The following is a 23,537-nucleotide window of genomic DNA, read 5'->3' as shown; positions in this document are numbered from 1 at the left end:
ACAGTGCCAAGCTTTTTTGAAAAGGCAACGTGTGAAGAAGGCCAAACATTTCGGCTAAACAGTGCTGTGGGTAGCTGTTGCCTAGGTAACACACACACACACACACACACACACACACACCAGGCACAAATAAAGAGCAAAACCCTCCCAGCAAAACTTGCTAATTATTCCTTTTCGGTTATAACCAAGTCCTACATTCATCTGCTTGAAATAAGATGAATGGTATCTTTCTAGGCTGGCTTCCTGCCCCTGGACCCACAGAGTGGAATTGTTGCTGAAAGGATACTTGATTTAGGCTTGACAACACCTGATTTAAGCTTCAGCATAATGTGTACAACTGTTTTCCAGACAATAAAGACACACACAACATACCAGATTTTATCCATTGTGCTTGCATTAGCTCTGATCCAGCATCAACAGCATAATATGTCATCCTTAGGTATAATGGATGCAGGTAATCATCTTGTCAGGGAAAGGATATCACTTTTTTAAAGGATATACAACTTCTTTAAAAATGTGCAGTAGGAGTGCTCCAGCACTGTAACTGTGGGGTGGGGAGTGGGGGAAGGCTGGTCAAACTCAGCAAGAAAATTACCGTATTTTTTCGTGTATAAGACTAGGGTGTTTTTTTTTTACCACAAAATTAGGCTTAAAATTGGGGCTTATCTTTTACATGGGTAGTGCTGAGGGGTGTTTTCTTAATTTGGAGTCCCCCAAAATAGGGGGCGTCTTATACACAGAAAAATACAGTAAATACAGTCATACCTCGGATTGCGAACGCGATCTGTGCGGGAGGCACGTTCGCAACCCGCAGCGCCGTGTCTGTGCACACGCGTGACGCAATTCGGCACTTCTGTGCATGCGTGTGATGTCATTTTGTGCTTCTGTGCATGTGCGAGCGCTGAAACCTGGAAGTAACCCGTTTCAGTACTTCCGGGTTCGGCGCGGTCCATAACCCGAAAACACACAACCCACAGCGTTCGAAATCCGAGGTATAACTGTAGACAAATAAAATCCAGTAAAATATATCCACGCCATTCTTCAGCTTGGCTATGGCAAACTCTCAACTGGCTTCTCCATTTCCAGAACACTCTCTTAATAGCCACTCTACTTGGTCATGAAACATTAGTGTAAATTCTGAAAGAATTGGTGCCTCAAAGTGCTTAATTTGCTGTTTCATGCCCATCCCCTTTTTCAAATGTACCCTATAGGCAGGGACTGTATTGTTTTTTAATCTTTCTGAAGTGTCTAAAAATCTTTATAGGCAGCAGCAGTAGCAGTGCTCCTGAAACTGAAGAGCAAATGGTCAGGTGAGGGAATGCCAACCTTTTTTGAAAAAGCAATGTGTGAAGAAGTCCAAACATTCCTTTTTAAAGTAGCACAGGATGAGCACTCCACCATGGTGGCAACGCAACCTGAAGAGCACACAGCCACCCAATATAAAGTTCACAAAACAGGCATTTGTGTAATGCATCATGAGTGATGTCACAGGCACATGTTGTCTGTGATACACAACTGCATACTACAAGGACATCCCAGTAGCAATGTGTGTGCTAACAGAAGGATGATTTGTTTTCCGCCAGTAATGTAACATAGCAGTTCTGAGTGTTGGGCTGAGAGATATCCCTGCAACCCAACCTTGAGGAAGTTATGGGCACAATAGCTGAATAGCAAATGTGCATAAAGGGATCATCAGAAAAAGGCCCTAAGATCCTGTTCTTTTGGCACTGCGTTATCCCTCTTTTTTATTTTGGCTGTTAATTGCCAGAGTACTATTAAATTGGATCGTGTGTACTGTAGAAACAGAGTCTCAACAAACATGCATGTAGCTATACCCATTTTTCTAAAAAGGCTACTGGAGCTTTGAATACTGCAGCAGCTGAGATTATTTTAACAGTTTGAGGAACCACTTGAAATTTTATTTCCTTACTGTTTATTGTTTCAGCAAATGAGCTGCGTTGCCTAGGAATTTTTGTCAGCTGGAAAGACATGTTGAGTGTAGCAACTTGCCACTGCCATGTGCCCCCTAATTTTTGTTTAGTTTACATATAATCCATACCCTACTTTTCCGCCTTACTACACCAGCTACATCTTAGGACCATCCTTGAGGAAGGGGGGTGGGTTTGCGATATGAGAAAGAGGCATATTTAGAAATAAGCATTTTCGGTCACATGCTTCCTTCCTCCCTTTCTGTGGAAGAAGCCTGCTCCGGCTCGTTCGTTACATAATATATGCTTAAAATTGTCCTCTCTGATTATTTTCAATGCTCACCTTAATAGTGGTCACCATGAAAATAGGTTAGTAACCTAACAGAGAGCGAAGAGGTGCAGACTCCAAATGCCATGTAATACGTAAGCCCAAAGGAAGCACATACCCTCTTCAGCTTTGCAACACAAGCACACTTACATCAAACATAATTCCTGCTCACGTACATGAATCTATGCGTGTGCATGCTTGCACAATTTACCGATTTGAGAGAAAGGACTTTGTGTGGTTCCAAAAACTCCTGAGAGTGTGTGTTTGCAGTGTCCCAAAGAATCAAGTAAAGGTCAACCATGTACATACTTCCCATTGAAATCAAAAGCATTTTCGGAGCCACCAACTTCTAGACACTGCAGGGCTTTGGGGTCTCTCCCACAGAATCAAATCCTGATTGTAAACATCTCACATCAACCGTCCATTGTCCTAAAGTTCTCCTAGAAAGCAGAGCTCCTTATCTCTAGTTTCTGCTGGAATCCTTCTGCTGGTAATATGGCACAGAACATGGGAACCTTGGCTTGGACACTCTTCCTATATTTATATAACAACAAGTTTTCATTTTCTATTAAACTGTTGGTTTGTTTTTGTTAAAAAAAAAGTTGTTGCAGAACTAGTTGGACATAAATGTCCCAAGTCCCTCCCAACGTTCTTTCCTACATAGAAAACTGGAAGTCCAGCCAAGGATCAACATTCCTGGCTACAGGATAGTGCTGATGGTCTCTTTAGGGACCCTTGTGCTAGGCAGGGATTTCAGATATTCCAGGTGCTTCTTTGTGTCCTCTTGGTTGTGCCGAACATAGTACACCACATAGCTGATGACTAAAGTAAACCAGCTGAACATGGTAACAAACATGGCGACATCCGTGGTTTTCTGGTGCATGTTGCAAAAGTTGATGCCGGAATCGAGGATATGGAGCAGGGGTTTCCCAGCGTACTCCTCTTGCACAGATGTCTGGCAGGTGATCTCGTTGACTGAATCAGGGTCTAGTTTCACTTCCCACAAGACTTCCTGCAGAGTACATTCACAGTGCCAGGGGTTATTGGACAGGCGGATCATGGCATTTAAGTTGACCAGGGCTTCCTTTGGGATCCTCTGGATGTGGTTGCCAGAGAGGTCAAGCAGCCGCAGGCCATCGGCAACCCCTTTGAACGCTGCAGAATCAATCTTCTCAATGGCATTTTTGGAGAGGTCTATCTCCTGCAAGTGGGCGAGGTGCCTGAATGTGCTGTTAGGGACAGAGGTGATCTTATTGGCATCCAGTTTCAAAAACATGGTGTCCTTGGGAATATCTTTTGGAATTTCATCTAGGTTGCTAGCACTGCACAGAACAGCTGTGGCTCCCGAGTAGTTGGTGCACTGGCACTGGTCGGGGCAGGAGGTACAACAACCGGAAGGGGCGCAGAAGAGGAGGCAGAAGAGGGCTTGAGACCAGAACAACAGCGCAGGCCGAGATGCTTCAGCTGCTAGAAACATGCTGGTCATCCAATCAGGAGTGTGCAGTCCTGCATGGCTGCAAAGGCAAAGGCAAGGCTCTCTCAAAATCTTTTAAACTAAGAATTCCTACCATCACACAGCTATCTGCAGAGACACAGGTCCAGCCCAGCCATCTGCTCCTCATTCATTCCTCTTGTCTTCCAGAGGTGGGTAAGCAACCCAAATGAGTGCTGGATTAAACCCTGTGGAGGCCCCTAGGCAGTGGAAATCTCGGGGGGCGGGGGGAGGCCCTCACTTTGAACTAAGAAAGCTTGATTGTAATTTTCTTTCAACATCAAATCAATATTATTTTGACCCATTGTTTTAGGGCCCATAAGATGGTGCTTACTCTGCCTATTTGGTAATCTGGCATTGATCACCATGGGGAAGACAATATGAAGAGGTTTTTCTAGGATTCGTGATTCTCCGGTTCAGTCTAAGACAGCCGACCAAGCACCTGCTGTCCTACAAAGTTTGAGGACATGTTACAAATGCATGTTACGAAGGCCTGACAGCCAGCCAGCCTTCCTTCCTTTGCTGGAACCATGGACATGGGTGGGGGACACACAAACAAATGATGGCAGAAGTTAGCCCATATGGCCTTGGCAAATACATGCTCCCAAAGCCACATTGGCTGAGATGAGTACAAACACAGGTCTGGCACCAACAGTGGAAGCAGGAGGCAGGGGTGCTTAACTGGTTTTGGATCATAGCTGAAGAGGACTTTAAAGATAATCTAGATATTGGTGTTCTTCCATTTAGAAAGGGCAGGAGACACGTGAATAAATCCTGTTTTACATTTGAATTACATTTTACTGGCTGCAATGCAATGTGTTCTGACATCTGTATTGTATTGTCCATTGTAATGTTTTTTTATGTGAGGAATTTTCTGTGTGGCAGTTAGTTTAACTGTCGCTCGGGGCCTTAACTGACACCTATGAAGAAAGATTGGTATTAGAATTCCCAGTATGCAAATAAAGGGTTGAATATATGCACATTTTGATTGGTGGGTGCAGGTTTAGAACTTTCAGTTAAACAGTGTGATTGGCTGGGACTGGAATGGAAAGGCCAGAAGAAGCGCATATAAGGTCGGCTGCTGGTCAGTGGTTAGTTAGTTGGCCGGAGACGGCTGGAGGTGCATGGTGTCTGTGGAGTCAGCCAAAAGGAAGAGACAAAACCAGAGGAAGAGGATGGATAAGAGGAAGGAAGACCTGAGAGGCAGGTAGAGCGGCTTGGTGGCTGAAGGACAGCGGAAGCATTTGGCTTAGGGTGAATAGAAAAGGGGAGAACCTGCCGGCAGCACTGAAGGGAGAAGGAAGAAGCAGTTTGAAATGCTGGACTCTGGTGACTGGCAGGAGTAGTGAGGGAAGATTCTGACGGCAGGACAGCAAGACAAACCAGTACTTACACAGGTCAGAAAAAAGGATTGGAAAAAGTCCTCCACTACAGTGTTGGTGGGGATTAACTTGGGTGGAGAGAACAGAAGGGCAATTTGGCAAAAGATTTTTATAGGGAAGCAGTTACTTCCTTAAAGCTGTCTTCCCTTAACATTATAGTTGGATATAAGCTGTTGATATTTAAACTGACAGTAACAACAAAGCGTATACTACAGCACTATTTTAAAGTAACCAGCTAAACTTGTGCACCTTATAATCTTGTAGGTCATTAAGGTAAAGTACCTTCGTTAAATGTAATATCTGTCTATTACTAGCTTTGTACCATGCCTATCCCCCAACCTTACTGGGTTACTGGTAAGTTAAGGGTTCAGACAAAGTAAGCGAGACTGAATGAGCAACAATGGAATGAGAGATGGGTTTTGTTATTATAGATTGAGTAAGGAAATGCCCTGCCCTCCTTTCCTCCACAGGTGGCAAGAAGGAAATGGGCCTTCTCCCCTGTTATCAGAGAGGTATTAACAACAGCATGCTTCTGTCACATCCATTTAATCAAAGGTTTTCCCAATAATTAATGCTAGATTCTGCAATCATATATTTTTCTGATATTTGTATTTTTCAAAATCGTTTTAATGTATGCAGGAGCAACCAGTGCTGTGGTGCCAGTCACCCTCTGAGCAGCAGCAACACTGCCAAGTGTGGCGGCAAGGGGGCAGTGTTTCAACCTTACCACTGTCTTGTCCCATTCAGGTAAGTGACAGCATCACCCCACCCATTCCTGAACATATTTTACATTGTGAACTGCTTTGAGATTTTCTTAATAATAGTAAGCAATATAAAAGTACTTTAAAATACATTAAAATAAATAAAATGTGTACCCTCTGCAGAGGGAAAAGCAGCTGTGGAGGGCAATGTGGAGTGGAGAAGTGATGAGTCTTAAAGGGGTTAGGCACTCCCTTAAGCCCTACCACACCTCTGCTTTAAAAAGCGTACCCTTCAGAAGTATTTTTTCCTCAATGAAACCAGGTCTATCAGGTTCGTCACATGCATTTGTGCATAACACTCAAATATTTATTTGAATCATGTTCAGAATATATTACCAACTTCGTATGGCTGTTGATAAAATGACCCCAATTTTTTAAAAAATCAAGACACTGAAAACTGCATAACTGATGGCCATTATTGTTGCTGTTGCATTTATCAATCCATGCCTCAACCTACGCCACTCATAGCCCATTCTACACCACAAATTTGTATCAGTTTTATACAAGCTTAACTATGATGGATGGGAACCATAGTCTGGGGAAGGGTACTTACAATTCTATGACATCTCTAAACCTTCACTCATAGAACTACAATCCCCAGAGTTCCCTGAGGAAAGGAAATGACTAGGACTGCTACACTACAGCTTAAGTCTGTAGTATAAATATGCCCTGCTAGTGGCCAGCTGGGAGCTAGAAAATTGAAGTTATTTTGCATTTGAACATCAGGGCATTATAGGGTGTTGATGACCAGCTGTATGTATCCTGTTATGGGTCTCAGTCTTTGACTGTAGTGATGATGACGATGGTGATGATGATAGAGGAGAAATCCCCTCTATCTCCGGGAGAATCCCGCTGCTTCCCCCCTCCCTTGTCCTACCTAGGACCGTTTTCAGCGGCGGCGTTCCTTTCCCTTTAATAGATGCGTCGTCGAGGGAATTCTGACAGGCGCAGCTTTTCCAAGCTGGGCAAGCGCCGTGACATGACAAGAGGCATCTGCTGCTTTCCCCACAACTATTAAAGGTACATGAGTCATAACGCCCAGAGGTTTGGCCATCCCTGCTGTAAGCCCAGCAGGGAAAGAGGCTGATCTCGCCTTTCCCTCCAGGCGATGTGAATATGACACTAAAGATCTCGCTGCAGCATCCGCCCACACGGCGCTTCTCAGACTTCCGAGCACGATGCCCGCAGTGCAAAAGCAGCTCGGATCTCGGAATCCCGCTTTGCAGGGCTCCGAGAGCCTCGCCAACAGTGCTTTAACTTAGATCGCTATGGATCCCATCCATCCTGCAGTTCCGTCCCCGTTAAAATTACAGGCTGGCCCTCCCCGGCGCACCCCTCCCTCCCTTCCCCAACCTGAGGATGGCGTGCAGGCGCGTTACCTGAGCTGAGGTCACTGGAGCCCACCGGACGCGACTGTGCCAAGTTTCTCCCGCGCCACCAGCGCAGCGCCGCTCTCCTGGCCACGCCCTTAGTCGAGGGGGCGGGCGCAGCCCGAGGCGGCGGCGGCGGCGGCACCGCGGCGAGGACTTGCAGCCCGCTTGCGCGCAGGACTTGTTGCTGCCATCCTCTCGCCTTCCTCCCAGTCGCACACAAAGCCGTTCATGGGGGCTGCCGGCTGTAATTGGATAGCGCCTGCTTGTCACCGACAGCCTGGAGGGGGGCATCCTTGGATTTTTTAAAGGGGCAGCTGCCGCTCAGGCAGAAGGAAGGCTCGCCTTGCCTCGCGCTCACAGCCATATTGCGCTTTTACGCATTTGGAAAGCAGATCCGGGGAGGCCAGAGAAAGCCGCCAGTCCTGGTTGCGTCTGCTGTCGAGCCGCCGGCTTGGGTCTCGCTCCGAACGCCGCTTTTATTAGCTACTAAAATGCCATCTGTGAAGTTGCATTTCAGTCCTTGTGTTGAGAAACAGTGGCATGGGATGGGGATCTCGCGTCTGCGCGCACGTGGCACATGCATACCCGGCATGTGTTTGCAGGCGCGCCTCCCGACACCAGGGAAAGGTCGACGACAAACGCCGTAGGGCGCGAGCCCCGTTTGCCTGGCCCAAAGACTTAAAAGGCCGTACAGTAATTTATAGGCACTTACTACCATTCTACGTAATAGAATTTTGGTTGCAAGTCCGCGGCGGGAAGGGATCCACACACGTGTGTTCGGATGTGTAGGGAATTTTGAGAGGGAAAAGCCTTTATGGAAACTGTCTGGCGCCTGAGGCCTGGAAGGACTTCTCATTCTGTATACTGCAGTTAAGCCTTTTTAGATGGGCTGAGAGGTCAGTATGGTCAGTAGGCTCCTGTTCAGAGGCCCTTTGCTGTATAGCTGCCACATCACACAATATTTCTGGATCTCACTTAAAAATATGCAGTGTGCAGTATACCAGACCAGTTGTCATTTTCAAAACTGCACTATTTGAAAGCTGTAGATTTGATTTGAAAGCTGTAGATTTGATTCAGTATCAAAATTGTATTTGTATACTGCTTTTGTTTGTCCATTTTCAACATTGCAACACTACCGAACTATTCACTGGTCACAGGTGTTAAAATGTTGTTGCCTAAAATCTACAAGGGAGGAGAGCCCTTTGGCACTCTGGTCATACTTTTGAGCTTCCCATAGGCAACTTGTTGGCTTTCGTGAGGCCAGGATGTTGTATTAGATAGGCCTTCAGAGTGCTTTTTGCAAGAGTCTTCGTATGTTCACACACTTAAACCCATCTTATGGCATAGGTGTAACCAGGATTTGGGGGGGGGGGGGCAGAACACAGACATGTCTTGTTCCAGAACTGAGCTACCTGCAACACAATTGGTCAGTTCATAAAAGCCATGTGTATCACTTATCACTAGAATGCACCACATCATCATCCAAGTCACCTCAGCAAGCATTTCAATTTCAAATATTCTGATTAAAATACAGTGGTACCTCAGGTTAAGTACTTAATTAGTTCTGGAGGTCCATTCTTAACCTGAAACTGTTCTTAACCTGAAGCACCACTTTAGCCAATTGGGCCACCGCGCCGCTGGAGCACGATTTCTGTTCTTATCCTGAAGCAAAGTTCTTAACCTGAAGCACTATTTCTGGGTTAGTGGAGTCTGTAACCTGAAGCGTATGCAACCTGAAGCGTATGTAACCCGAGGTACCACTGTAACTAAAAGTAGAAATAAATAATTTACTTGATTTTAGGGGGGCAGCTGCACCCCTCCCCCAGCTACGCACATGTCTCATGGACTCAATTTTAAATTGGGCCTTTGAAGCCTGGAAAAAAAATTCTAAGAAAAAAAATGAGTGCAATCAAAGGTGTAATTTTAGGCTGAATGCACTTACCCATTCCTGTGCACAAGTGTTTCTGCTGTAGAGTGACCTCTTCTCCCAACTGCCACCTTAAAGGACATGCATACATAGCTCCAAACTGAATGCTGATGGTTTTTCAAGCACCTGTTTGTCTTGTAGTTTTCAACCACTTGGTTTATTTCAAATTTGTTTAAAACTTTAAAGTTGGTAAGCACTTTACTATTAAAAAAGCACTTTAAGATGGGAGGAATGGCTTTGTTATTTGCGTGAGCCAGTCAGTAGTAATAAATCAGCCTGTGCAAATAAGGCTTTTATTGAAAACCAAAACAGGATTACTCTGAGCTTGATGTGGGGTATACTATGGAGGGGGACATGCACAGTAGGTTATCTGAATCCTCCAGATGTGTGTCCATAGTGGTCTCACTGCTAAAATTATATCATTTGGTCACAACATATTCACGTTTCATATTCTCTGGGACCAGCCCATCAATACAATTCTATTAAAAACATGTCTTCAAGTTCTGTCTCTTTCATGAACCTTCCCAGATTTGTCTCAGGCTTTTAGAATATTTCTACATAAAACAAGAAATCTGCAAATGAATGGGAGATCAAACTACTTTGCAACAGATTAACAGAGAGAGTAAAGCTATTGAGGAAAAACTAGCTGCAGTCTTGACAGTGTATTATACAATCTTCCCACCTATAAATAAAAAGCAGCAGCATTAATGGAATCTCTGGCATGGATATATCAACACTTGGCGAAAGCACAGCTTTTTATTAAGCAGCAGCAGACCAATGTGAGGCATAAGCATAGAATCCATTAACATTAGCACCATTGGACTAACATGAAATATCAAGATGCCCCAATATTAAGGTGAGTATGAGGAAGAATGTGGAGTAGGAGCACTACAGTCCAGAGAAAATTCAGAAGCAAAAACATTTCAGTAATGGCATTTGAAGCAGTTTCTTCTAATTAATTTTACACATAATGGATTAGTGGTATCTTACAAAGAAGGATTAGACCAGCACCATTTGGAATTGTGAAAATGCTCATGGGAATACTCTTTGTAAAATGTTGTTTCTGTGTAATGAGTACTTGTGAGCAGGGACCATCTAGTCACTTATGCATTGCCAAAAGAGAGGGCAAACAAAAAGGATTTGTCTGTGCAAATTACCTCCATTGAAACAAATGAGGTTTGTAGTGTTGTTGAAGAAGAATTCAGAGTGTATCAGAACACTAATAGAACAGATTACTGGGAATTAGTATCTCTGGCCATAGTTCACTGTGTAGTAATGTTTCAAGTAACTTTTACATGATTTAAATTACACAAATGGAAATTTATTGAATGCGTAACACAAGCTAAGCTTATGATATGTGGGGAACATTTTCCTTTTTTTACCTGAGGCTAAATCCAGAGTTTACTATTACAGCAAGAAATTGTTACTAATATTAATTACCATGCTGTGGCATAGATTGTGGCCACATTCTTTCAGTAACTCTTCAAGCTAAGGTTGCCATATTTCAAAATGTGAAAATCCAAACACAAAAGATACATTGTTAGCCAATGGAAGAGCTGAAAAGGAAATCCAGTGCCCCAGCAGCCCTGCTCCAGGAAGAACAACAAAAGAATGCTCTGCCCCTTTTCCTTCTATGGGCAAATACTAACTGTTATTCAAGGGCCAAGATTACATTGCTTTCTACAGTCGTTTTGTGAGGGTCAGCTGAAGTGTTATTCTGCACACAGGAAAAAGAAAATGCACAAAGAAAATCACCAGAGGGAAAGATGTCAGCCAGGTTTGGCTGCATTTTTAAAGAGCTGAGAGAGAAATGGGAGGAAGACTAAGGGTGATGGTCCTGTGTCCTCAGTAGTATGCCCCCAGGAGGACACATGCTTTCTGCAGGAGTTCTTTGTGGTTCACATAAAGCGGGATTCTCTTATCCACAACCTGCCACCGGACGGTCGCCTCCAGATCACAGCCCTGGAGAAACTGCAGAAAGAAACCCCAAAAGGAATATAGGTTACTGTCAGCTTCCTATCAGCCTCTCGCAAGCCACAGTCACAGTCCAAGTGATATGGATAGATTCTCGCAGAACCATCAATACATCTACTAACAGGGGTCTACCGAGTATTAAAAGAACCTGTGGGAAATAGTCAAAACAGGCACTCTTGGGGCCTGCTCCACTTCTTTCTACTTTCTACTTTGTGCTATATATAGCACTGTGCCTGCATCTGATTACACCAAGGTGTGCTGAATATTCCTGATTACAGCCCTCAGGAACTGCAATGCAATATTTTAATTACAGAGTAGTATTAGGTAATTATCTCTCACACACACTCAGACGCATACATGCACACACAGAGAACCACCTCTCCAATATCTGCCCATTCATTTCTTTTTCTATGCCCTCAGCATCGTCTTTCTTAAGCTTCCCAAATATTTTCACTTGGCACCATGCCCATTCTGATGCTTAAGATTCAAGGAGCTGCCCTTTCTCCCTCTTCTTACACAGCAAGATTTCATGCCATGGTTTCTGCAAAACCTGTGGCCTTCATCCCACTACCTCTAGAGGAGAATTTTGTGGCATAAGGGTAATAAGCTGCATTATGGCATGTACCGAATTCATACGCTTCATCTCCACATCATTATGCTCTTCAAAGTGCACACTAATGGCCACCGTTTCTATCCAGGCATTGTCTGTGTTCCTGGGGTCATCCACGTATCCTTTGTATACCTAGAAGTAGGTGAATGAAGGGTAGATGGAAAAAGAGAATACATAATGTATGGACTCTTCCTAAAACTGGTGATCGTTATGTTCTAAAGATCTCTCCAAATGATTGAGGTGAAGAGTAGATATTAAAGTAGCTTTTCCAAGGGCATGGTGGCTTTGCTCCTTTATTAAAGAAAATACTAGCCAACCAAAGTGCCCAAGGATGGAAGGTTAGTACCAGACAGCAATTAGATTTCATCAGACTCCTACAGCTACAACTACCAATTCAAGCTTACCACTTGTTTCCTCCATCTTTCTCTTCCGCACTATGTCTCTGTGTCAGCTTTCCATACTGGGCCTTGTAGGGAGGAATCACTGTGTGGATCTCGGGTTAAGGGCTCATGGGAAAGCATGACAGAGTCTACTCTGCTTCAGCACCCCAGCCCACAGATGTGATCTAAGGCAGCAGTTGAGGATTGTATGACCAGAGGATTGTCCACAGGAAATTACAAAGTACTGGTGAATTGTCTGGAGCCTGAAACCTCCTCTGCATTTTTAAAACACTATTGATTTAAGACTATGTCATGTGCCCATTTGGTGCATCATGCCCCAAAGCCTAATGGAATGTGGTTCCCCACCATCTTCTCATACATTATTTTGGGAGTGGGGCGAAGGGGTTCACTGATAGTGCCCTTGTTTCTGTCAAGCCCCACTGGTGCTCAAAGTACCTCTGTACCCTGATTCAGCAATTTCTGAAATTGTGGCCAGAATTCCCGTCTTAGGATCCGCTTCAACTTCTGTGGCAAAGCTTCCCCTGGCTCTAAAGATCCCTGGAAGAAAAATCAAAACATTACTTGATGTAAGAAGCAGCTAAAGCTTTCCACAAAGTATGTTCCAAGATACTAGGCCAAGAAAGCAGGAGTTTCTATCTGGTTTCCAGCTGGCAAACGTTTCTTGGAATTGCAGCAAAGTATGCCTTTCAAGTGAACGAGTATTACAGTCAAATCTTGGAAACTCAAACAAGAAAGCTAGAACGTCTGGCTTGAACTTTTAAGAACCAATCAGACAAAAGATACACCTAACACAACAATCAGTGGGAGCTCACTGGCACAAGGCTAAGAAAGAAGGTCAGCTTAACATACTTTTAGTGCCCTATTGTTTTATGAAAGGCTTTTTAGGTTTGGCATTTTCTCTGGAAGAACCCCTGGAATGCAGGGGTTTAACAGCTCATGTAATTTATCACTCTGACTTTATTAAAACCTTGGCATACACCTCCCTTCTTCAGATATGGGCTAGATGTGAAGAAATATAACTACTTACCCCAGGCAAAGCCCAATGATCCGAAAAGGGGAATTTTACTATTAAGACTTCCAGCATTTTCTTTAAGCTTTTTCTATAAATGGATCCATCCACATTCCTCCTCCAGCTACAAACACCATAGAGAAAGATGTTACAGAGTATTATCCCATGGTTTTGAAGATACTTGATACAATGACTTTGAGGCAGCTATGCAGATCTGGGACTGGACACTGTCTGGATGGAAGACCACATGGGAACCCAACATATGCTGCCTTGAATTGTGTAATGGAAAAAAGACAGGATATAGCTATCATTCTTTGTATACATGCATCTTGAAAAATGATAGTGAGAAGTCTCTGCACCACAGCTACTGTGATGGACTTCTCTGGTGCCTGTGAAGTGTTCTCAGCTTCAAATACAATTTCTTTGACATAGTTCCCGGACACAAGGACAAAACGCTGCTTTCTGGAAGCAAGAAAGTGTCTTCTGAAGCAAGGAAGCTATCTGCAGCCCACATGACCTGCATCAGTCAGTTTTCAGGCTAGGGACATCCATGTTTCTTTTCCTGGCCTGTTGTTGTCATGGATACAGCACTTACTCCTGCAAAGGCGCTGTATTTATCAGCTAAGGCTCAAAAGTGCTCTGAAAATAGGCAGGGCACTTTACAGTATTAACTTGTGAAAAGCAGACTGCTTGTGGATGAGTACAAGTCTGAAGTGGGGGGGGGGATGCATCTTGCTGCTCTCAAAATGAACCTGGTGAAATTGCCCTTGATTGGAACCAAGAACTGAGGAGTAAGAATAGGCTCCTGCCCTTTATTGGAAATCAAAGTAGAAATCATGGTAACATTTCATTTATAGCTTATTTTGTGGTTTCTCACACAGTCCTGAGCACAGACATACCAACTTAGAGTAGAAGACTACACTTACAGGGATGAGAAATGGCACCCTATCTACTCACCGTGTCACAACAGGGTGAAGACCGTGATTTGGTCCAAAGAACCGAAGAATACCTTGGCCCTTCAGGCCTGTCCTTCCCATGGGATTCCTATAAAAATATTAAAAGAACTATGTTGCTCCTGGTGTGATGTGGGCACCATAATGAAGATTCCCACTCTTGTTACCAGACTCACTCACAGTGGCAGGCCGTCCTCAATAAGATAGGTGCCATGGAAGCTCTGTCTGTTGATATCTCCATCCATACTGTTGAAATTTATCCTTGAAAGATTCTCTAAAGAGCTGAAAGACAGGGACAAAGCTTTCATCTCCACAACATGTCGAGTCAATGAAAATCAAACCCAAAGTACTTTACCAGTACAATGAAATACAATCACTAGAAGATGGGTGGCATAAACAGAGGAAGAAAGAGCAAAAACAGTACAGATACAGTGTGTGTATGTTTCTGACTCTCTGAGGACATACATACTCTTTCAGGAAGTCAGGTGAAGCATTCTCCTGCCTTTCTGCACTGTAGAAGGGAGGGTTGTAGATCTCAAACTCTACCTGTCAGGGGGAAAGGATGTTTTAGACATATCTCACGAGTCTTCCAGAGCAGCACAAATTCACATTTCAAGCATGATCTATTAATAAGAACCCAGAAGCAAGAACTCAGAGTTCTTCATTTATGACTTTCCCTGTATCTAAATTCCGGAGTGTGTTTTTCTTTGTTTGGCAGCTCTGACAATACTCCCAGAGCTAATGTGCCACATGTTTTTGCTTGTTTTTTCCTGTGTTACTGTATGTTATATATGATTGTTATTCATACTTTTATCTTGTTATGATCTTGTGAGCCACCATGAAAGCTTGTTAGCTTAGGGCAGCGTATATAATCTTAACAAACAAGTAAGTATGTTTTCTCATGCATGAGCAATGCACCCGTGGCAAAAACTGCACATGGGCTCTCTTCAGACCCCTCTTATTGTGCCAAGGGAAGCTGACAATATTGCTACCATCAACTTTCAGTGAAGGTTGAGCCCAAAGCCAATTCTGGGGAGGGGGGGCGCATGCACACACACATTCTAATTGAAGTCTATAGGCATCATACACACACACACACACACACACACACACACACACACATACATATATAGGCATCAAAAAAACGAAGATCATGGCCACTGGGCCAATCACCTCCTGGCAAATAGAAGGGGAAGAAATGGAGGCAGTGAGAGATTTTACTTTCTTGGGCTCCATGATCATTGCAGATGGTGACAGCAGCCACGAAATTAAAAGACGCCTGCTCCTTGGGAGAAAGGCGATGGCAAACCTAGACAGCGTCTTAAAAAGCAGAGACATCACCTTGCCAACAAAGGTCCGTATAGTTAAAGCCATGGTTTTCCCGGTAGTGATGTATGGAAGTGAGAGCTGGACCATAAAGAAGGCTGATTGCTGAAGAATTAATGCTTTTGAATTATGGTGCTGGAGGAGACTCTTGAGAGTCTCATGGACTGCAAGAAGATCAAATGCATCCATTCTTAAGGAAATTAGCCCTGAGTGCTCACTGGAAGGACAGATCGTGAAGCTGAGGCTCCAATACTTTGGCCACCTCATGAGAAGAGAAGACTCCCTGGAAAAGACCCTGATGTTGGGAAAGATGGAGGGCACAAGGAGAAGGGGACGACAGAGGACGAGATGGTTGAACAGTGTTCTCGAAGCCACAAACATGAGTCTGACCAAACTGCGGGAGGCAGTGGAAGACAGGAGTGCCTGGCGTGCTCTGGTCCATGGGGTCACGAAGAGTCGGACACGACTAAACGACTAAACAACAAAGGCATCATATATACACTACAAATATCTGTATCACCTCTCCATATACATTTTTTGCCAGTTTAATTGACATGGCTTCTCCTGTGTCAGAACTATAGAATGTGAGAATATGGCAAATTCTTGCTAGAAATTTCTAATGCCCCTGTCCCCACAGAAGGTCAGTTTGCAGGGTTTACTGGGGAGAGGTAATGGCTATTAAACCATCTTAAGATTGTAATATAGCTCTGCTCTCAGTCATGCACAACCGTGGTCACATATAATGACTTATGGCATCGTTCCTTCTTTTTTATATGAAACCATATCTTGCTCCCTAAGATATAAAGCTCCTACCTCCCAAGGCACCTTCTCATCTGGTACAGGAAAGCAGAGAGCAGTGGAGCTGGGATACATGAGGTTCCTGGCGCTCACATGATACATGGTGTCAAAAGATTCTGGGACATCCTCTTCATGGCATTCCTTCATCTCAGGGGCTCTGCTAGGAACTAGGTCAAACAAGATGACTTCTTCACACTCCACATATTCAAACTGTGGATCTTGTCATGCCATGCTTTTGTGTCTCTATATTTTTTGAATTTATTTTATTTCTAGCCAACCAACCACTGCTGGAAGACAGTATTCTGATATAGTCTTTTATTCAAAACTGGTTAGACTAAGGCAAATTCTATCACACTCATTGTCTACAATTCTGTTTGTGTAGTCTTTCCTCCTAATGAAACAAGTTTTCCTCGTACAGGTATAATTCAATTAGCAAAAAAAGTTACATTTCAGCATGTTATGTTAAGGGTTTTCCATGCTTTCTCAAGCTCCAAAAAGCAAGGAAATTACAGCAGTTAAGGGCCATACCTAACACATGCGTTGTTTAGGTAATATAGTATGGTATCCTATTGAGCATCACCACTACCTTGGATCTGGATGGCTGTCAGTGGTAGACCTCAGTCCCAGATTTGTCTGTTTACTTAGGGTTACCATATGTCTGGAATTTCCTGGACATATCCGGAATACTGGACATATGGCAGCCCATGCCAGCAGTGCCGCTTTTGCCGATTAGCTCAAAAATGACAATTTTGTTTGCTATTTTGCTAAAATGCTCAACAACTTTTCTGTCCAGATCTTCCCTGTTTGAAATATGACAGCGCTAGTTTACTAGAACGGACACATGGATAAATAATCATAATTGCCATGTCCAGAGAAAGTACTGCTCAGTATAGCTCAAACCAAGTTGGGCAATTGGCCCATCTCAGGTCCACTTCTTGTGACACGTTTTGCACCCAGGTTCCAAAAACCAAGTAGAAAATACAGTACACACATTTCACTTCCGTTATGAACAACAGCATTTGTGTGTGCATGTATAATTCAGAATGTTTCTCTTATAAAATACCTGCAGGGGAAGCAGAAGGACAAATATGGTATGTCTGGGAAACCTGAAAACAATTCATGCTGTTCCCTCATAGAACTGTCGAGTTGGAAGGGACCACAAGGTTAATCAAGTCCAACCTGCTGCAATGTGGGAATCTTTTGCCCAACGTGGGGCTCCAGACCACAACCCTGAAATTAAGAGGCTCATGCTCTACTGACTGAGCTATCCCAGCAGTCGTAAGTGATGAGTACAAAGTAGTTATATACCACAAGTATCGGAATCAAAATTATATATATATAGAGAGAGAGAGAGAGAGGAAACAGTCCTCAGACTCATATTTGTAGCCAGACATACCTATGGTGGGGACATCTTCTTCTGATCCAAACCCACTGCTTGACAGTGAGTGAACCACCCACCGCAGCGCCTTTGAAAACTGGAACATCTAAAAAGAAGTAGCACATCAAACTTGTTAAGGCCTGCACTCATCAACCAGCACCTCTGTCCAGAAAGGGGGGTAGGGAGGGAGAAGATTAGTCTGTTGAGTGAGTCTAGGTCCCAAAAAGGAACCTGGGAATGATCTTTTCTCCAATTTTGGTCCAGTAAACACATTGTTCTTACTGGTGAAGCATTCATGGATCTCCCTTCTTCCCTAGAGAACATCCTCTCCACTTAGATAAGGTTAATCATGTAGGTGAGCAGACAATTGGCCACATTTCCTCTGGCTAGTTACTGGCAGAAAGAAGCTGGCACTTAAGAGACTCCTCTGTATGGAAACCTCTGTAATGCAGTGAAGTAATGTGGCTGACACAAGATAGGGCACCTGATCTTATTTTCTTCCCACCCTTTCCAGTTTCCTGACATTGACTGACAAGCTTCAGTTCACCCCATCCTCCTCATGAGCCTTCAGCATTCTCCACGTGGGGAAGCCTTAAAAGTCACCCCTCACCTGCTCTTCCAGATATGCCAACTTCTGCTCCACCAGGCCTGTCCTTTTCACCCGATCGAGGTCCAGCATTTCTACCAGCATATCCATTCTTGGGGGAACAAAATCAGTGTTAAGTGAGAGGTGCAGGCAGTATCCTATGGATAGCCACTGAGTCCTCAAAACTTGCCATTTGGGTGTATCATTTATAGCTCCAATGAATGAGTAAGGGTGTTTTTCTATGACTGTCCATGGGGATCACCTCAAAAATGGAGTCTGGGCTTATGACACTAATTTCCACAGTTAAGTGGTATTCTAAGTCATGATGAACAAATAGCAGTAGGATAGGGTAGGGCAGTGGTGAGGACTTCTGGCAGCTGCAAGGCCTTAAGAGCAGTATACATGAGTGAAGTGCTAGCTGCACCAGGTTCTTTTGAGTTGTACCCATAAGCAGCATACCCAGTTGGTCTGGCATTGGTGACTACTTAGCATGGCAAGGGTACCTCACCTTTCTGCAGTGTCACTGATCTTCTGTTCAGTGTTCTGCTTCTGTTGAGACTGTTGAAGCTGCAGGTAGTTTTCCTTCATGTACATCTCCCAGGATAAGAGAGCTGCCTCTTCATTCTTCTCAAGCTTCTCTTCTGCAGATCAATCAAACAGAAGAAGCAATGTAATGTACACAGTTCCCAGTTATGGAAGAGGAGAGGAAGATTGGCCATCCCTTGAATCCAATGTAAAAAACAATATTCCTTTCTCTAATAAGATTAAAGCTGTTAATGTAGACATTCCCGTTGTTGCCTTTAAACATTCTGTGTCACCCTCACATGTTGTGCATACCATAATGTCATAGGAGTAGGAATTACATGAAGAAAGGCACAGAGGAGACTGAGGTACCAGCCAGCCAAGCAACATTGCTGTTGTTTTCCAGGGTCCACTAAGAGAACCAATGGCTCTGGTGTCCCATGTTATAGCACATGCTTCAATCTCCTCCCTTCCAGTATTGATGAATGTCACAGATCATCATAAAAATGGTCAGCAGTGATGGAGGGGGTATCATCATATCATAACTCCAGTCAAGCTGACCCTGCAACACCCACTCTGCAAGGCCCTACCCAGCAGAGCTTCTTACTGAGTTGCTTATGCCGTGTGGCTGGCTTCCGGAGAATGACCCGCTTGATGAAGAGCTGAAGGTGGTTGAGAAGAATGAAGGGTGGTGGAGCAGGGGGCCTGCCATGGTACTCCTCAATCAGGTCATGGCGCTGAAACTTCCAGATTTGATCAGTGTGCTCCTGCACCTGCTGGAATGTGTAGCTGGGAGAAAAGAATACAAGAGTTAGCTCTGCCACTCTGTGGTTGTAATTTAAATACATCTAGAGTGTGGTGGTCCTCTCCTAAACATCCCATAAGTAGTGGTGGAGGGGCAAAGTTTTGCAGAAGCACATCTCCATTCTGAATTGTGGAGGCATCTTGCAGAACTGCCTGCTACTATCCATTAATACTACCTCTGCTTAGCTGCTCAAGTGATGTCCTGAACTGGCCCATGCAACCTCTAGTTGGGTTCTGTGCATGTTGCAATTTGGCAACCTGGGCTTGATGTAAATCACAAGAAGCTTAGTTGATCAAAGGGCAGTGACCATGACAGGTTTTCTAGGCCTGTCAGTCTCATTGTTGTTAGAAATGAACTAAGGGGAAAGAAATGATAGAAGTTGGTGCTGAATGTAGAACTCACTTGAACATTGCAATGAGGAGATTGAGGAGAAGGATGTTGGTGAATAGCAGGTACAGGCAGAGCAAGATGACTGTCAGCCACTCAGGGAAGATGGGCTGTTGATTTGTCTCATTGTTTTCCGGGCACTTGGGCTTGTATGGGTCAGTACCATTTGGGCTGCACTGATCCGGGTTGAAGTTCACTCCTGCCATAAAACACAATGAACCTCAAAAGTGCTGAGCTGTTCCTGGAACAGGAAGTCCTCATCCTATTTTCTTGCCTGCTGAGAGTAATCTGAAATGCCATATCTATAACACAGAATGACAGACGTCAAGCTCTGTTTAGAGTTTAGAAAACAAAGTTTTTCGAAGGTATGGAATGAATGACTCAGTCCTTTACTGACTGATATGAAAGCAGGAGCTAATCTGAGAGGAGATTCACATAATCACACACTTTTCTTCCTCCCTCTGAGAAATGTTATTAAAGATGTGCTGCCAGTGAATTGCTGCCAGAGACATGTCACAGGAGCTCATCTCCTGGGGACCCTGTATTTGCTTGAAGTGCTATTTATAGCAGCAGCCTAAGAACAAGGGCTGAGAAACCCAGTGATGTAGCTGCCTTGGGACTAAGAAGCAAATATTGGTGCACATACTTCAGATGATACTTAATCAAACCAGAACTTACATAACACAAGAGGCACCATTGGGATAATTTTATCACACGTACAAGGTCAGCAACACATGATAACAGCATGATGGTTGCTTATGCCAGAGCAGTCTCAATCAAAAACATATTAGGTAGCCATATTTTTCTAAAAAGCTTGATCATCACATGCTTACTTAGTTAACGATTGCTTGCACCATTGCTTCATATTTACTGTTTTTTATACAGTGCCCCCATGTGAGGTCAGGTCTGGGCCTATTTGGAATACAGTCAGCCCACAACTTACACGTTCCTGGGATTATGCCTAAAGCCAAATTTTGTATAGTCAAAACACATTGGGTTTGATTGCAGGTGGGGTTGCCAAAGTCTTTTTCCCCAGATGCTCACCCCCTTTCAATTTTGGGGGGATTATTTTTTGCCAAACATATAAGTTATGAGCTTACTGTATACAGGCATCCTCCTACTTACATGGGGGTTACATTCTAGGCCCCCACATGCATAAGCAAAAATTGTGTAAGTGGGGAGCATCCTCCAAAAAGCCTCTAAACTCGTTTTTTCCTGCTCTTCTGCTCTCTCTCCACACAACTCTTCAACCAGAGTTGAAGCTCCGAGGGTGGCTGGAGGCTGCACAGAAAAGCAGCAGCTGCTGCTGCTGCTGCTGCCCTACCCTGTGTTTCAGCTGTTAAGTGGGGACTCTGAGCAGTCTAGACAAAGCCTCGCTGCATCTCAGATCTCTTTGGGACTTCCTATGCCCTCACTGAAGTCCTCTTCAGGCTCCAAAGAGAGTCCCCTTGTGAGCCAAGGGGACTCTCCAGCTGTCTACTGCCATTTCCTGGTTTGAATCTATTTCCCAGCACCACGCAAATATTGGGCCGCATGCAAGTGGGGGTGGGCTGTCTGTACTCTTAGTGGTGAAGTGAGGCATTCAAGCAAATTGTCCCTTGCTAGTCCACAGTATGCAATGATTCTGTATTCTGTACCATCGATATAGGAAGGGATCTGTCCAAATATTGTCAAATAAGAATGGTAAACAACGCCTCGGAAGATCCAGTCCACACGCTTCTCATTGTGGATCAAGATGGCTTGCTTGGCGACTCCAAAGGACACAACCCAAACAGCCAAGAGGAAGAGGAAGAAAAAGACATCCTTCATCTGTAAGCCCACAAAACAAAGCAGAAATTTATTTCTTTTCTCTTTTTTAACATGGAAACAATTTTGCCCCAGGGCGTATTTGATTCTGGCACCCTCATCATAAAAGGAATGCCAGAGACTATGCAGTTACCATGGTGCTTATCAGTAGAAACAACTTACCATCCTCTTCACTATGATGATCTTGGGACCTAGAGTTTTACTGACTGTGAATATGTGCATCAAACGCAGGCAAAAAATAATAAAAGCCAGTGACAGAATGATCCTTCCAGGATATAAAGTGGCTGGAATCCATCTTAGCACAGGGGAAAGAAACAAAAACACACTTATTGAGATAGCAAGAGGAAATATCAGAAAGACATTCCCAAATATCACTATACCCAGACACAAGGAAGCAAGGAGGCTTAATTACCAAAGGACCCATATATCTCTGCACTAGTGTCCAACCTGCTGCAGCAAACAACTGTCATTCAAATAAACAAAGGGGATTGCGCATATGCTCCTGCTACAACTATTTCCTAAGGCAAACCAAGCACAGCAGCCAAAAGATGAAAAATACCCATAGAAATAGAAGAGGCTTAGAGGGAACTGGGTTGGGAGTTTCAGGAGTGAGATTAGATCTCCAACCAGGAAAAGAGCAGCAAGTGATGCCAAATGCTCAACAATTCCAGTCCTGCCAATTCATGAAAGAGACAGTTAAAGGGAACTGTGGCATAGCAGGCAGCAGCTTTGCATACATAAATGTACTTATTTTTCTAGACCATTCTTCTGAGAGATGTCAGAGCTGCTTCCTAAAAATGATCAGTGAGGATGACTGTCATATCTTCCACAACCAGGGCGCTGCCACTAGGGTGGCCCTATTCTGCATCATAGCAAGATGGATAAAGCCATCAGGATGATCAGAAGAAGGGTCTTCCCTGAATAACACAGGGCCTGATTTGAGAGGTAAGGGGAGAGATTGTCTTTCAAGAGTTTGGGCCCTTAGTCATTTAGGGTGTTATATGCTAATATCAACATGTTGAATTGGGCCTGGTAGCAAATGGGCAGCTTATAAGCTTCCTCATACATTGATCTAAAGGGGACTGAACTGAGGGATAAAAATACAACATAAACACAAGCCTCCTCCAATCATACGTTGGCAAAGTGATCCAGTTTGATGAAAAAATTAAGCATAAATCAGCATTTAGATTTTAAAAACCCCCACTCATTTTCCAAACATGCCTTGTTCTCTTCCCTTTCCAGCTAGCTGGAGTCATTGCATATTAACTCACCTGCAGCTTAGCCCAGCTATAAAGATTAGGATGGCACACACATCTAATTTATTCCAGAAATCGTTGAGGTACAAGGAAGCCATTTTCACTAAGCCAAACCCATCTGGGTCATAAAAAAGCTGAAGGAAGAGAAATGATTTTACTAACCATAGTTTATTGGATCAAAAAAGCATTGTGCCAAGGCACTATTCCCTTCTCTTTTGCATATGAACCAGAAAATTGGGACTTGCTCTCTAATTACAAACCAGGATATCAAATGCAACTTCCCCACTGTAGTTTTCTTGGAGGTTGATTCCCAAAGCTGAGTAACATTTTCTCATTTCTCACACATAAAACAATAATCTCAAAAGGACCAGAAGACTAGGGAGGGAGGGAGGAATCTCAGGCCCACAGAACAAATATGGCCATCAAGGTTTCTATAATTGGCCACTGAGATTCTCCATGCCATGCCTCGTCCCCAGGCTACATCCCTGTCTCTGCCTAGCACTCTTCATGAGTGCTTTGCATAGCTGAAATGTAT

General features: G+C 43.9%; 2 protein-coding genes and 1 long non-coding RNA gene across 6 annotated transcripts in view; 1 reads left to right on the top strand and 2 right to left on the bottom strand.

The window, feature by feature from the left end:
* Positions 1-364: 364 nt before the first annotated feature.
* LRRC3 (leucine rich repeat containing 3) lies at positions 365-8,302 on the bottom strand. 3 transcript variants are annotated; one of them, XM_083443393.1, is made up of 2 exons: positions 7,271-8,302; positions 365-3,770 (listed from the first exon to the last, which is right to left on the bottom strand). In XM_083443393.1, exon 2 carries the CDS (start codon positions 3,740-3,742, stop codon positions 2,957-2,959), a length of 786 nt encoding a protein of 261 aa, XP_083299519.1. In that variant the 5' UTR covers positions 3,743-3,770; positions 7,271-8,302; the 3' UTR covers positions 365-2,956. The 3 variants fall into 3 exon arrangements, with proteins under 3 accessions (XP_083299519.1, XP_083299520.1, XP_083299521.1); XM_083443394.1 differs by lacking the exon at positions 7,271-8,302 and adding an exon at positions 6,769-6,864; XM_083443395.1 differs by lacking the exon at positions 7,271-8,302 and adding an exon at positions 4,543-4,657.
* LOC310678894 lies at positions 4,761-9,904 on the top strand. Of its 2 annotated transcripts, XR_014512005.1 has the most exons (3): positions 4,761-5,877; positions 6,811-6,911; positions 9,720-9,904. It is a non-coding gene; the product is annotated as an uncharacterized lncRNA (long non-coding RNA). The 2 variants fall into 2 exon arrangements; XR_014512006.1 differs by lacking the exon at positions 9,720-9,904 and having other exon boundaries at positions 6,811-6,926.
* Positions 9,905-10,958: 1,054 nt separating this feature from the next.
* TRPM2 (transient receptor potential cation channel subfamily M member 2) overlaps positions 10,959-23,537 on the bottom strand; it is a 40,135-nt gene continuing 27,556 nt past the window's right edge. The window contains exons 19-34 of the mRNA XM_083443175.1: positions 23,018-23,136; positions 21,909-22,041; positions 21,578-21,749; positions 19,956-20,139; positions 19,356-19,537; positions 18,735-18,867; positions 18,251-18,338; positions 17,659-17,746; positions 16,278-16,429; positions 14,608-14,684; positions 14,319-14,420; positions 14,143-14,229; positions 13,204-13,309; positions 12,612-12,713; positions 11,791-11,907; positions 10,959-11,162 (exon numbers count right to left, since the gene is read on the bottom strand). Coding sequence (XP_083299301.1) covers positions 11,037-11,162; positions 11,791-11,907; positions 12,612-12,713; positions 13,204-13,309; positions 14,143-14,229; positions 14,319-14,420; positions 14,608-14,684; positions 16,278-16,429; positions 17,659-17,746; positions 18,251-18,338; positions 18,735-18,867; positions 19,356-19,537; positions 19,956-20,139; positions 21,578-21,749; positions 21,909-22,041; positions 23,018-23,136 — 1,968 coding nt within the window. The 3' untranslated portion in view covers positions 10,959-11,036. The remainder of the gene's footprint in view (positions 11,163-11,790; positions 11,908-12,611; positions 12,714-13,203; positions 13,310-14,142; positions 14,230-14,318; positions 14,421-14,607; positions 14,685-16,277; positions 16,430-17,658; positions 17,747-18,250; positions 18,339-18,734; positions 18,868-19,355; positions 19,538-19,955; positions 20,140-21,577; positions 21,750-21,908; positions 22,042-23,017; positions 23,137-23,537) is intronic.

Source organism: Podarcis tiliguerta (assembly GCF_965153285.1).
Source record: "Podarcis tiliguerta genome assembly, chromosome: 5".
Lineage (NCBI taxonomy): Eukaryota > Metazoa > Chordata > Lepidosauria > Squamata > Lacertidae > Podarcis > Podarcis tiliguerta.
This window is presented reverse-complemented; position numbering and strand designations above follow the sequence as displayed.

Bases quoted from the DNA above. Each gene is read 5' to 3' on its own strand.
- LRRC3 (XM_083443393.1), bottom strand. From the start codon at position 3,742: ATGACCAGCATGTTTCTAGCAGCTGAAGCATCTCGGCCTGCGCTGTTG.